Source organism: Fundulus heteroclitus, chromosome 20 (genome assembly GCF_011125445.2).
Source record: "Fundulus heteroclitus isolate FHET01 chromosome 20, MU-UCD_Fhet_4.1, whole genome shotgun sequence".
NCBI classification, from domain to species: Eukaryota; Metazoa; Chordata; class Actinopteri; order Cyprinodontiformes; family Fundulidae; genus Fundulus; species Fundulus heteroclitus.
Window position 1 is genome coordinate 19,960,752 of NC_046380.1, and position 15,156 is coordinate 19,975,907.

A 15,156-nucleotide genomic window follows, 5' to 3' on the forward strand; every position below is an offset into this window, starting at 1 on the left:
ATGTTTGAAGTTGTGGTTCACCAGCCTGCTTTTTTTTTTTTTTTCTGGGATCAGATAGATTACCGTAATGTAAATAAAGCGTACGCTTCTCACCATTCTGTCCAAGTTTGGCCTGCTTGTTCTTCCAGTATTGGGAGATGCTGAGGATGCTCTGGAGCCCGAGGCTGTCTGTAAAACACCCTGGGGCTTGGTTCTCCGATAACTGGTTGATGTGGCAGTTGGAGACTGATCAGGCACTGCAGAAAGAAAGACATTTTCACATCTTATTGGTGCACAGAACGATATATTTAAGGTCAGAGAGAAGCAGCGTTTTGTCTGGTAACAATGCCTATTAAAAGTTTCTATTTCGCTGTGACTGGGAAAAAAAAAAAACTTTTAAAACAGGCCTTTGTTTAGTTTATATATAGGGGTATGTTTTAGGATGCAATACATTGTAAACATACCCAATAATAAACCTCAGGTATTAATGTGATATGAATGACCCTGTGTGCATCAACTAACTGCACTATTAAATAGCATTTATGCATCAAGATATATAAACAGTTAATAATTGGATTTTAATTAAACTAGAGCTTATCTCATAAAGTTGAAAGATGTGTTTCTGACTATCGGTGCCATTTCATCATGTGAAAATAATGGGCTGAAGTGGGAGTTGTTGTAATATGGCATCAACCTGACCTTGCTGTATCTGTGCCAGGGCTAATCAGGACCACCTCTGCTGAAGCTAACAGCAAAACACACGTTCTATCTGATCCTCATCAAAGCGCCGAGCAAACACTTTCACTCCGCAAGACAAACATGATCGACAACATGATACCGACCGAGCTTAGCTGGATGTTCTAAGAAGGAAAGAGGAAATCACACTTCTCTGATACAGCAGATTGAACACACTGAGCTGTACCTGTTGTGTGAATAAATTTCAGTGTGCTTCAAATCTGCAAAAGCCCATAAAGAATGGGATAACAGGAAGGATTACAATGAGATATAGGTATGATAGCTGGCTCTGGAGAAGTAGTTTCAACAGTGATTTGGATCTGTGAAAATTCATTGACCTTCAGCGCAACAAAGAGTCTTTGGTGTAGCACTGAGATAACCGGGGCTTGTTTGTTGTCGTATGACAACAAACAATAAAATAAAGAAATCTGTAGCTTCCATTTTAACAGTTTGGGTATCGAAGGATATACATTCAACAAACAACTGTGTCCCAGCTAAATTAAATGCCTACTTTAATAGCAATGTTTTTAATTATGATTAGGTATGTTGTGCTAATAACGCACATGCTAATTATAAAAAGATGTTTCTCGTGTGTGGTTACGGCTCTCATCTAAGGGCACTGCTGCTTGATTCAACATGACTTGGACAGCTGTCAGAACAAATAAATACGCGCTGATAAAAAAAGGCCAAAAAGGCAACAGAACTAGATTACTGGTGCGTGTCCTTTTGTATGAGGAGATAATTGCAGCTTCTTGAGAGCAGGTAAGACCCAAATAAACACAAAAAGGAAAAATGAGGAAGAATAAGGAATAAGGAAAAGCAAAGGGGTTTTAATCAACGTGTCATTATAAATATGCAAGCCTCTCTATCAAGATTTCCTAATTGTCTATTATTTTTACCGTAATAATACAAACTGACATAATCAGAGCATGTCTTTCAAAATAATATTTGCTATCTCCCATAGATACAAGCCAGTCAGGTGTTTCAGAAATGTTCCACAACTAATGTCTCACATGTTTGAGAAAAAAATAAATAAATTTTATCTTATATTTGGCCACTCTATATCGCTCTTCAAACATCCCTAAAATGGATACCAGGGTGTACCCCGCCTCTTGCCCAAAGCCTGCTGAAGGCATCAGCTCCCCCCTGTGACTTTGCACGGATAAGCGAGTATAGATAATGGATGGATAGATGGATCATTGAAAAAGCAGTTTATCGACTAATTTAATCTCCCCAAAAAACAATCCCTACCGTGAAAAAACAGATAAATAAAAATGTATAGAACCTCTGGACTTCTTCAGTCTGAGGACTTATTAAGGAGTTACTGAAGAAGTCTCTTGGAGAAGAGACGAAATGTTTCAGCAAAGAAGAACCCGTCCAGAGGACGTACTCAATATTTTATTTTTCAACAAATCTCTTCAGTGGTTAAAAATAGATTTTTGACCCCATATTAGTTCTGATACTACATTCTTTTAAATGGCGCGTCTGAACATCGATGTATGAAAAACCCATGTTGTGGTAATACTGGATCATAGTGCTGCGTTTGACACGGTTGATCATAAAATACAGATTCATAGACTGGAAACTTGGGTGGGGTTGTATTGTACCAGATTGGTCCAGATCTTACTTGGCAGACCAGGACTACTCAGTGAAAGAAAATAACAAGTGGGAGTCCCTCAAGACTTCCTCAAAGGACCCCTGTTATTCAGTTTCTATATGCTTATGTGTCAAAAAACATTTATACCTTTCTTAATAGGCAAGGCAAGTTTATTTAGAAAGTACTTTTCAGTAACAAGACAAATGCAAAAATTATAATTAGCAGTACAAAAATCAAATTCTTCTTATAATCGCTGACCATATTTGTCCATGTTTCCATTGGTATTTTGATGGTCTATCTTTGGTAATGATCTCCAGGTCTTTGGGGTTGGAATGTCTGTATCCTGTCACCCTAATCTTTAGCTTCCTCCACACATAAAAACATCCAACACAAATATTACTTTCTGTTTGAACAGGCATGTTGGCAAAATTAAAAGGTTACTTTAAATCTAAATCTGCCAAAGGTTTGAATGGTTCTGGGCTTGATTGTGGCACTCAACAACTCTCAGTCAGGCTCATTGTGGTTTTTTTAACATTCAAATAAAGTTGAATTCTGAACTAGCCTACCACTTTCTTAAAGGAATCGACTGAACTTAGGGTTTCCTCGAAAAAAAAACAACACATAGCAAATATTTTTAGTAGGTTTTTAATAGTATATTTACCATTGGCTGTAAAAGAGAAACAAAAAAACAAGTCGACCATGAAAAAGGATATCACACCAGTCTCTAATCCCTGAACTGTCTGCCTGCTTGTAAAAGGATAAATTGCAAAACCTTGTTATTGGTCTATAAAGCACGTTTCAGCATTGCTTGTCAGGTTTGAACCATCTAGAACAGAGGTGTCAAAAAAAATCAGTCAGTACCCTACATGTTTTAGACCTTTCTCCGGTTCAACACACCTGAATCGATTACTGCTTCCCTATTAGGCTCCTGCAGAGGTTGATGGAAATTTGAGGAGATAGTTCAAGGCATTTAAATCAGTTTTGTTGGAGCTAGAACAGATATAAAACATGGGGGGCTCCGGTCATGGAGGACTGGAGTCAGACACACCTGATCTGGACCCTTCAGGTCATCAGAGACCTATTAAGTCTATGTCCCCAGGACCAGAATTAAACATTTAGGGTTTATGCACCTCAGCACCAAAACCAACCCCCTTAAAACCCGAGATGTGCTAAAGCTGTTGGCTCATTTACATCTAGATTGAAAACATAACTGTTTACCGCAGCTTTTCCATTAAGGTCTGCGATTACTATCAATAGTTCAGATGATAAAACTTATCTTATAAAATAAGCACATTTTTAGCATCTGAATTAATTATTTGCTTCAAATTGGTATAATGCATAAAGTGTATGTGTCTTAATTTTTGCTATGATTCTTTCAATGTAATTTTCTCTCCCTTCCTCCTTTTATTGTGTGGTAAAGCACTAAGAATGACCTTGAGTATGAATGGTGCTATACAACTACATTTTCTTTGTTTTGCCATGACTTGTCCTATTTATGCGTTTGGGACATAAAAATAAAAAGCTATGACTGCACATACATGGTGATTTATCCTGCGTGTCTGTGTTGCTCTCTGATTTACTGATGACTTGCCCAATTTGCACTGCCTCTCTCCCATTAACTACAAGGACCAGCACGCCCACCTACCAGCATGACGCTGAAATGATTTAGGTTACACAAGATGGTTAGATGGATTATGAAAATCGACCTTCATAACGTTATTTTAAGAATGTTGAGCGCATCGCCATTGCTATTTATCTGCCTTTTTCCTACAAAGAAGTCTCTCCAGGCAGCAGGGGATTTCTTTCACCAGAGCAGTGGATGTGGTCAGGTACTGATGCCGAAGATAAGGGCAACTTCTCTATCCGCCGGCAGTTCATAGCAAAATAGAGTTTAGGTTAAGTTTTTCAGAAGAAAAATAAGCTCCATATAAAACTTACACCTACTTTTGTGCATGGGGGCAAAGCCAAGCTAAAACATTAAAGGGTCCCTCCCACACTGCGACTGCATAGCCAACCGTCTAATACCGCTGACTGCAGAGGCAAAGTCCACTGCAAAAGCACATAAAACTATGAAGATGAGGATAATCTGTTCTATTGTGTGTTTTTGTCCCGTTAAATAACCTAATGTCATTTTTAATTGAAATGGATTGTCTCAGAGCTTTAGCGATGTGCACTGAATCATTTCAATTCTGTTTTTTTTTTTTGTCTTACTTACCAGAGGCAGAGCTAAGAGGATCAGACTTCACTTCGGCCTTCTGCAAGTTGCCGTAGTTCAGCATTTGAGTAATTTGGTTCACATCTGAAGGGTACCAGAAACTGCGAGGGATCATCTCCCTGAGACAGGCCCCAGTAAGAAATATGTCTGCAATGGGGGAAAAAAAAATATGCAGTCTTGGATAAATTCTAACAAAACGTGGGGGATATTTTGGGGAAAACAGGCCAAATTCTATCATTGTGACATATTATCATGTCAGGAAAAATAACAAATTAGTGAAAAAGTACTGGCCAGCCACTTTTTTGCACCTGGTTATGTTGTGCATTTCAACAAAATCTACCAATACGTTTTTAGCAAACCATCACAAAGAAACTGCAAACTATTTCCAAATCTATTCATATGCTACACTATAAACACACAAGATGCACATACTTTAAGATGACGCCACTGAACTGCTACATTGAACAGCAGTTAGCTATTCGTAACTGCTAAACAACCAGACATGCGGATGATTTTGGGCAAGCTGATAAATCCAGATAGCTTGCAACAAATCACTAAATTCATCACACTCACCTGGCGTGACCTTAGGGTCTGTTTTCATGGTGAAGATCCTCCGAATTTTACAGGTGGCAAACAAAGTGATGCCATCCAGAGTCAGAAATCCCTTAAAAAGTTCACTGGCGATTGATGCCAGGTCGATGCATAAAGTAGACCACTGAAACAACAGGTACAGCATAAGTTTAAGTTTTCAGTGATACAGTTCAGCTCTTACATTTAAGCATGAAAAAGATAAAAAAGTACATAGCCAAAAGTGGTTTAAAAAATTCATGATGAATGCATAAAGCATGAATTACATACTCACAATATTGCGCTTCAGCTCTGTGAAAGGTATCTTTGTGTGCAAAAGTGTGGCAGACATCTCTTTATGCACTGTAGAAAAGTAAAGTCTTCTTTTAAGATGCTCTAAATCAGTTATCCTGTTTATAACAGATAGCACAACAGCACATGCATTATCACCTGCCGCAACTGTGTCACTGGGAGATCCTGATTATATAGGATGTAAAGTTTTATTGGTCCCTAATAGGACTTCTTAAAGATGTCTTCACTTTAATGCAACTCTGGACAGCGGCTGTCTGGATCCAATTTAATGCTGCAGGTACTTCTCAATAAAAAAAAGACTACCACAGGAGAGTAAACTTATTTCAGTTAAAAAGTGAAGAATCAATGTTATACACATTCATTACTCACAGAGTAACATATTTTATTAAAGAAGGTATTTACCTGCTGAATCACACCTTTTTTTAATAACCTAACTGATGAATGGAAATTGGGAATGGCCGTGTAATTTCGCAATAGCAACTTGTCCAGATTGTTCCCTTTCAACAATCGTTTGCTAATTGCTGCTTTTGAGGCCTGGGGAGAAACATCTGACAAAAGGGATGAGTTTATTATTTACATCAAACAGGGTGCACAAAAGACAGGGATAACCGCAGGCTTGAGAGTAATGTGAAGCAAATAATTTTGGCGGAAATTCACAAGGCAAGGACCGCAGCCAGACTTGGCGCCTCAAAAGCCACCGCACACAGACATATCCAGCACATGGGCTACAACTGTTGCAGTCCTTGTTTTAAGCCAATCCTAAACCAGAGACAACAATCAGAACTGTTTTACCTAGGCTAAGGAGATGAACGACTGCACGTTTCCTTAGTGACCTAAAGTCCTTTCCTCAGAGAAAAGTAAATTTAGCATTTCGTTTGCAAATAAAGGTCCAAGAGACTGGAGGAGGATTGGAGAGAACAGAAGCTGTGTGAGGTACAGTGGGTAGTTTCTGCTGTCAGTGAATATTTGTGGAGCTATGTCATCTGCTGGTGTTGGTCGACTGTGTTCTAGCCCTCCATGCCACACCACAATGATGTAGTATTACATGCAAGAAGAGCCCAAATCAAGTAATATGTGCTTATATACTTTTCAGAAGGTCAATATCTTTGCATTCAAAATCCTCTTTTTTATTGGTCTAATATAATATTCTCTAAATTATCTATATTTCCTAAGAAAAACAATTGGTTTATATTTGCTGTCAGCTATCGTCATCAAAATTAACAGAAACCGATGCTTGAAATATATCATTCTGTGTGTAATAAATATATGATTTTCACTTTCTTAACTGAATTACTGAAATAAGCATTTGAGGACACTCTAATTTGTTTTCAAAAGAGGTCACAGTAGGTTACCCTTTTTTCTTGTGCTCAGTAACATATTCTTACAAGATAATATTTAGCAATATTTATCAAGAGTTTTGATTTTCATACCATATTGAACATTATTTCAAACTTACACAAGCTCAGTAGAAAAATCATGTCGCTCTGGAACATTTACTTGAAGCACCAGAAATCGCTGAATAAGCCCAACTGTGATTAAACAACAAAGGGGTGAGCTCTAATCACCGTGCAAGTTAAAGAAATAAACACAAATAATGCTGCAGATGGATGTGTAAAGAGAATGATATTGACTTACGAGACATTTTAGCATTCTCCGGCATTTGCATTTTGACAGTGTGGCTGCTTCCCTCCAGACAGTAAACAAATCCTTTAACTTCTTTATTATACTCCTAAGAGAGAACATAATTCAGAAGAAGTCTTACTAAGTCTGAGGCCTCCCCGTGTATGACTGTATACCTGTTGTGTAAATGTCCCCAGGGGATAACAAATGGTTTTTATGGGAGCATATATAAGAGGCTTCAGCTATAAAGTCTATGTGTCAAGATCAATTCCAGCTGTAAAAAGTGTTTAGTTGGCAGTATTGCTTGGCGTCTATTGTAATGAAGGTAAGATTATTTGTCAGCTCTGTATGAAAAAAGCAACTGACCTCCACAAAAAGCGTGTCGCAAACATCTGATCTGATTTATCAGGATGACACCATATGGCACTTATGCTGTGAGCACCGTGCTATTGAGCTGCTGTGTAACACCTTTTGTTTTGTTTTTTTTTCTTAGCATAGTGCTCACTGATGTATTTTGCTCCACCATGCTGCATTAGACTGTACTATATATTGCATGAATGGCTTGTGCAACTCTGTAGTGTAGATGCGACAATAGCGTGACTTAGAGGACACATGGGCCTGTTAAATTTGATTGTGGTGTAAATAAAAAAGCAGAAATAGGAGCTCGCTTGTAAACCTCACTTTATGTATAGCCGAAGGTCCCCCACAAAGCTTCCATTTGGCTACAGGGTCCTTTCCTTGTCCACTGAAGAGATCAAATACAGCTCCGCCCTGCAACAAATAGGAGGTATTTATTGTCCTTCTCATAATAATAATAATAATAATAATAATAATAATAATAATAATAATAATAATAATAATAATAATATGCATAGGCAAAACATTACATTACAAAGCAAACTCCTCATATTAGCACGCTTTGGACAACTCGCAATTACCTGGTAATTGTTCCTGAACATTTTATTGCTGTACGTCACATCAAAGGAAAGTTAAAAAGTTCGCTCGAATGAAACCCTTCGGCTCAGGTTCGCCTGTTCCTGAATGGTATCAAGCGTTATACTGAAGGTGTGCTAATGTTTATATTCTCAGAACCCGATAGCTAGCAAGTTAGAGGGGGGCGAACAGCAGCGACATGGCAGTTTAGCTAACTCGGAAATGTCTCCATGGTTACCTGACTCCAAGCCGTAACGTTCGAGCGCGACTTTGCCTTTACGTGCTTTCCTGAAATTATGACGCAGACCGAACGTCATTTTAAGCGGTTACGTAAATTATCGAAACGTAAGCTTCAGAGCCATACTATAATGAAGAATTAGCCCTTTACAGGCGGAGGATCCAGTAGACTTGAGTGGATTTTGGTTTGTAAGCCGTGTGAGGAGATGTTGTCTTTCAAGTGGCATGAATGGGATTTAAGGTCACTACATTTATAAGTGTTTCTATCTTTGTGTGTTTTCTATCTATATGAAAAAGCGTGATACAGGCTACAAAAATCAAAATCAAAATTAACAAAATGTGTGTGACATTTAATGTGATAATTGTTGTTACAAAAACATGTTATTCCTATGGTCTGCATTATTGTCTATAATGCACAACAATGCGTCACAGATATACCAATATATAATTTAAATGCAAGTCTAAATTTAAGTTTGAGTAATTTGGATGTACCTGTAAGTGATTGCTATAACTGTTGCACTAAGGGGTCCTGATTCGATGAAATGTGAAACAAACAAAAATGATTTAAAAATAAAAAGCATTATTCATCCTATTTTAGCTCAAGCATATTTCAATAGATTCTTCCTCGTAGTAATGGGAACTGCAACTCGAGAACCTTGAGTAAACAAATCCTTTAACCTTGAGAGAGACTGCCCACACAGTTCAAAATAGAGGATCGTTGCTGGTATATAAATGCATTTCTGCAAGTAACGTTGTCTAATCTTTGAGGACATTGTTCCTGCTCAACTGGAGGAACACAAGTGGCTACTTAAATAATGTAGTTTTTTGGTACAAAAATAAATAAGTAAAAATATAAAATAAATAAATAAAATAAGCAAGACAACAGCACTTGTGTTCATTACAACGGGGTTTACTTACCTCCCTTCCTATAAAATAATGAAGATGATCAACTTCCTTAGGTTTTTTATATATATATATATATATATATATATATATATATATATATATATATATATATATATATATATATGTGTGTGTGTGTGTGTGTGTGTATATATATATATATATATATATATATATATATATATATATATATATATATATATATATATATATATATATATATATATATATTTTATATATTTATTTTTTCTAAACTGGAGCTCGTGTTTTCCTGAAATGCCTCTGGAGTATTAAAGGATTTAAAGATTCAAAGATTTTTTATTGTCACCGCATGTTACCGTGGTGAAATTTCTTTTTGGCCAAATGATAAGGTGCCTCAACATATTTCAATGCAAACCCATATTGTATTCTCTGAGTAATGTTCCTTTTGCCTTTAAAAATGTAATTAAATTCAATTCTGTTTATTTATATCACACCAAGTCATAACAAATGTCTACTCAAGGTTACTTTACAAAAGATAGTTGTTATTTCAGAATTCGTTTTGTCAGCCTTCCCTAAAATTGTAGTTAGTTCTCATTGCCATTTTATTTTCAATTTTCTGTTTCATCTGACAAGGCCTCTTCCTATCAGTTGGGTCAAACTGAAGCCTTTCTTGCTGAAAAAGCTGAAACAGGACAGTAGATTCATATAAAAGTATCTCTGTGAAGTGGCAGAATCTGGATGCTTTTTGTTAATACTGAGAGGCACTGAAATACATTTTTTTATACCTATTTCTCCAAAACAAAATGTTAAAAATAGACGTGGATAAAAAGTTTCATCTGCTCTTGAAATGCTGAAATCTATTACTGTGTCATTGTCACTTGCTTTGTTTACCCAAGAAGCACTGCTATTACAAGATCAAAAAGATGTCTTTTAATTAGCTTCTGAGGGAGAATACGTCCAGAAGTACAACTGTATGTCTTACCGCTTATTAACATTTCTGCACGTCTCACTTCAAAAGCATAGGTGGTCTCAGTTATTTACGGATTTAGAACAAAAGAGGCCGCACAAAGAGAAATATTTTCAGTCGCACCTATGACTACAGCGAGGTTTTATTGTTCCAGAACAAACGCTGCCGCAGAGTTTGTTGGTGTCACAGTTCTCACTGTGAGTCGATTCGACTTTCAGCTAAATGACTTAGGATGTTGTAGCTGGGGTAAACAGTTACGTATATAGGGTTTAATGAACGCAGCTCTGATTTCTTCTGACTTGTTTTGGTCGTATGTGGAATATGAATGATAGGAGGTCATGCACAATGGATCCTGGGATCTTGTTTTAATCTTTTGGGCTGTTTTCCAGTTTAAAAACCACATCAGTACAAGTGGAGGACATTATGACCTGATTTTGTATAACTTCTTGCCTTAGCAAGTTATGCCTCCAGGGTCTATTATATTCTCAAGTTGGCATGCCTGTCATGTTCACATGTGGTATCACAACAATTATATTAAATCCTCCTGCTCTATGTAGGCCAGTGGTATTCAACTCAAATTAGTTGGCATGACAAAAAGCCTCGGCCCTGAACTTGAAATTAATTGCTACAGATATTGGGCTCATTGTTTCTACTAGTTTCTTGGTTGACTTTTCTTTGCCATTTATTCTCTTTAAGTCAAAGCCTATCTGTACAGAGTTTTGATTGCTACTTTCCACTAGTGCAGCACTGGGAGCCAGGGACATGTTTCTGGAGATGTCTACATTGCTTCCCAAAAGCATTCCTTCCCTTTTTGACATTTTGTAACGTTACTGCCACAAACCTTAACATTTCTTCGGGTTATACAGTATGAGTGCACTACAATGATGTGCAGCGGTGCATTATAGTTGAGTTTAAGGAAAATATATTTAGTAAATTTTTCACAAGTAGAATGGAAACTCTTTTACCGTCTTAAATCTTTTGCATCCCCACACACCCATTATAACCATCCCCAGCTGTTCCAGACCTTTAGGTAAAAAGACAACTTGAAGTGGAGCCTCTACTGATCTAGCTACACTCAAGTGTGTCCCTGCTAAGGAACAGCATCCTCAATGATGCTGCCAACTAGCATCCTGAACGATCCTGAACAATCTTAGTTTTCCATAACATATAGTGTGTCGCATGAGGGCCACTAAGTTTAATTTTAGCGTCGTCCAACCAGAGCACCTTTGTTTCACGTGCTGCCAAACATAGCCGGTTCTGTCAGAGACCTATTGTGTATCTTTGCTAGTTGAAGTTATTACCAGAACAGGTCTGACAGGTAACATTTGGAGGCTGGTAGATATAAGAAGAAGAAGCTACCGTAGAATCTCAGCTGCTAAAGAAACGTTCGGCCCATGGCATCCGGAGCTCAAATCTGAACATGTCACAAAAGCAGTAGCCTAAAATAGAAATGATTTAGCTAGTGTGGAGAGCCAAAACCGCCACAATTCAATGCATTAAAAACATGAAACTCCCAAAATGTATATTTATGCATAGAAAATGTAAATAAAGCTGGTGATGCATGCATCAAATAAATGTATCTATGTTTATATTAAATAAATGTAGAAATGTTTCCTTATTTTTAGTTCTTTTTCATACATTACCTCATGGGCATGTGCTGCAGAACATTGGGAATGTATTTTATCTCTCTAATTAGCACATCAAACTCACTTAGCGGGGCAAAACGTATTATATAATAGGTGATTGGTCTACAGCTGAGGGTAACAAATCAGATTAATTGGGACCTTTATAACATATACAAATAATATCTATACATTTTGAATATACATTTTAAATTTGATTCAAATTATTAACTATAACAACGTATTTAATAATTTATTGTTAGCCTTTTTCATCAGGAAAATAATGCAAAACCTGTTCCGAGGAGGAGGGGGAAGAAGGAGAGAGGATAGAAGAAGGTAGAAGATGTATATAGAAGCCAGTACCAATCATGTCTTTAAATGGTAAATATTAAAATTCTACTTGTTACAGATTACCTAGGTTGTGGTGGTCCATCAAAAATCATCTGTTCCTGGGTCCAGGCAAGGCTGTCCGTTGACCTGCTAATAACCTGTGACGGAGTGGAGACCTGTCCAGTGTATACACCACCTCTTGCCCAATGATGCCCCCTGCCCCCATATGGTGTGAGAAGCAGGTATAGAAAATACATGGAATATACCATGAAGCTACAGCCATTCAAAGATGCATATCCTCTTTACTGACCTGCAGAACAGATATTGAACTAAAACTATTACGTACATCTCCCAATGACTTGTAATCTCTGTAAATACCCCCCTCTCTGAATACCTGCTTTATCAGGACACTAAATAAAGGATTGTGTGTTAGATGAAAAAAAAAAAAAAAAACATCAGTAGAGCCTGGCACTTTGAGAGCTTCATAACTGACTTCTCTCTCTGCAATGAAAAAAAGTGGTTTGATGATGATTGGGACAGACAGCGTTATTAAAATAAAGCCTGGCATGCAGTGAACACAGACGAAGCCGGTATGGAGAAATCAGTTAATAAATCAGCTCTTGTTAGCATACTTGATTATGACTAATTATCTGCTCATTATTTTCAAAAGAATCTATTAATTTAGACCAATCAAAACACTTCAATTAGGGTTGACACTGTTTGTTATGACATATTATAGGGGGACAGTCACATTAGATGTTTTGCTTTACAGCTAAAATGGTCATATTCATGTCCTCTAAGCACTAATGGGTTGACACAATTTTGTTTTGCAGGTGACTCATCATGACCAAGTACTGTATTTACATAGCATTTGAATGCAGGGAGTGACCCTTACAGGCAGGCTAAGAAACTAATGCATCTCAGAGCATATACAGGAGCAGTCTTCTACCTTAAAGCTATTTGTATTGATCCAGTCTGGGTTTTTCTTCCAAACGCTCATCAACGCTGGAGCGTAAGCTTCTTACATCATAAAAAATGTAACCATTCAACACAAGACCCTGCAGAAAGTGCAATCCAGAAGGCCAAAGAGCTAAAAAGCCACTCTTTGCCAAAGGTAAAAATCACACCCTTCATGCAAGTGGCTTACCAATTTCTCCAAGTCTAAAGCCTAAACTAATATAGGAACTAATAAAGACTATCACTGAAAAGCATTCATTGTAAGCACATGTATTAGTAAATATCTTTTCCAACCTCCAACCAAAAACCATACATTTTTCATAGAGAAGATAAAAAATAGATTACCCAATCCTCTTGTGGCAACATTCATAGTTTGCAAGAAGATTCATGTGTTTGTTGGTTTTTCTCATTACTTTTGTATTGATTTAAAGCTGGTGGAGAATGTGTTAAAGGAGTGAAATTGTTGGTGGCTAAATTTGCTTTGGTCTTTGTTTATCTACTTTGATGTGTTGGATTCTTTTCATCCTCAGTTGTACGTAATAAGTTTTTTAGTTATTCTTTTTACTGTTTTCTAGTCCACATACCAATCAAGGAGCTGGTAAATTGGAATGAGCCTGGATGACTTGGTGATTTCTCAACAGAATGAAACGCAGTAACATTTGGATCAGGCTGTATTTTCTTCACCACATTACTTCAGATGGATCCTGTGACAGATAAGTACTATGCAAATCAAAGCTAGCTAAACTAGCTAAATTGTTTTGGACAAACTTGGGCTTTTTGTTGATGGTAACCAATGTATCTTTTATGTGTAAACCTGTAAACCAAAGGTCTTTAACATGGGGGCTGCGACCCCTAGAGGGGTTGCAGAAATACTGCGGGGGTGGGGGTTGGGGACATGAGATTTAGGCTCCACCTGAATACCCTTAATAAAAGCTCCTAGCTCCTGCTGCTTGACCTTTCATAGGCTGTCCTGGTGCTACGTAGACATCCTTAGTTTCTCTGCACTCTGTGCATACAAAATGATAATAAAGTTTGTCTAAGTTCTTTTTGGGTTGCATTATTCAAGCCATTCAGTTGATTGTGTTTTCTATTACATTTCTTGAACAACTATATTACAGTATTTGCAGCAGATCTGCAAAACAAGGTCATGGAGGTCCAGCTTACCAATTTTGTGAATCCGCCATTTTATTATTTCTTGGAGGGATTGTGTTTTCTAACATGAAGGATGCCAAAGCTACAAGTGGATAAGTTTGGTTGTGCATCACACCATCACCCAGCATCCTACAAAAATAGCCAAACAGGCTGGAGTGTAACTGTCTGCGACCTGGAGGGGGCGGGGTGTGAAGTGCCCCTCTAGATTTAAAGAGACAGCAACAAAACAGTAGCCTAGTGAGACCATCCTGATCTCGCGAGCTTTCAAGGTTTCACTCGCAGATCAGTCTGGCTACTCTCCGTTAAAGAAAATTTGGAGCCGTTCACCAAACGAACGTCCAATCAGAGTTGGCTTTGAGGCGGGTTGAGGTGTGACGCAACGAGAAGCGCGACAGTTCAGTCTAAGAACATGGCGGCTTCAGCCGATGAAACTAGCATTAGCGTGGCTATCGAGCAAGTTTTATCGGAATTACAGAGTATTTCTTTGCTGAGCTAACGAGCCTTTACCTGCAGCAGCAAGAGTAGCTTGGCTTGTGGTTGTGTTTTCGTCGTCACTCGTAACAGAGCGACGACGAATCTGATTGGTTCATTTGGCTCGTCTATCACCAACATAGGCCAATCAGCTAACCAGTATTTTCGCCCCTTCCCAAAATTACTTCAACGGAAGGTTTCCAGATGGATATGCGGAGCAAATCTATCTGGCGGAGTCAGGTAAACAAAACAGGTTGCTCTCAGACAAACCTCAGAACAGGGGTAAGAAGGGGGACGAAAGCATTGGCGGTCCACATAAAAAGCATAAATAGAATTGCTTTTTTTATTTATGCACTTTCTGGTGACACGCTTATTTATAAGCCGTGAATAGTAATAACTGATATTACTGTTAATATGATTATAATTGATATTGCCATTAATAGGATTATTAAATACATATCTATGTTTGTATATATACCAATTATTCATTATACTAAATATAGTATATATACAGTATTGATAAGGATCCATATGTACATTTTACAACAATAAATTCAATTGTGCCTTTGCCATCCCC

The 15,156-nt window shown here is 37.6% G+C and overlaps 1 protein-coding gene across 2 annotated transcripts in view; it reads right to left on the bottom strand.

Annotated features, from left to right (window-relative positions):
* cfap20dc (CFAP20 domain containing) overlaps nucleotides 1–8,163 on the bottom strand; it is a 49,179-nt gene extending 41,016 nt beyond the window's left edge. Inside the window, exons 1-8 of one of the 2 annotated variants that reach the window (XM_021321545.2) lie at nucleotides 7,964–8,163; nucleotides 7,707–7,796; nucleotides 7,041–7,134; nucleotides 6,862–6,934; nucleotides 5,389–5,503; nucleotides 5,100–5,241; nucleotides 4,527–4,673; nucleotides 94–236 (exon numbers count right to left, since the gene is read on the bottom strand). In XM_021321545.2, coding sequence (XP_021177220.2) covers nucleotides 94–236; nucleotides 4,527–4,673; nucleotides 5,100–5,241; nucleotides 5,389–5,503; nucleotides 6,862–6,934; nucleotides 7,041–7,134; nucleotides 7,707–7,796; nucleotides 7,964–7,984 — 825 coding nt within the window. In that variant the 5' untranslated portion in view covers nucleotides 7,985–8,163. Of the gene's footprint in view, nucleotides 1–93; nucleotides 237–4,526; nucleotides 4,674–5,099; nucleotides 5,242–5,388; nucleotides 5,504–6,861; nucleotides 6,935–7,040; nucleotides 7,135–7,706; nucleotides 7,797–7,963 lie in introns of those variants that run through there. The other variant, XM_036124738.1, reaches the window with a different exon arrangement.
* Nucleotides 8,164–15,156: the final 6,993 nt, after the last annotated feature.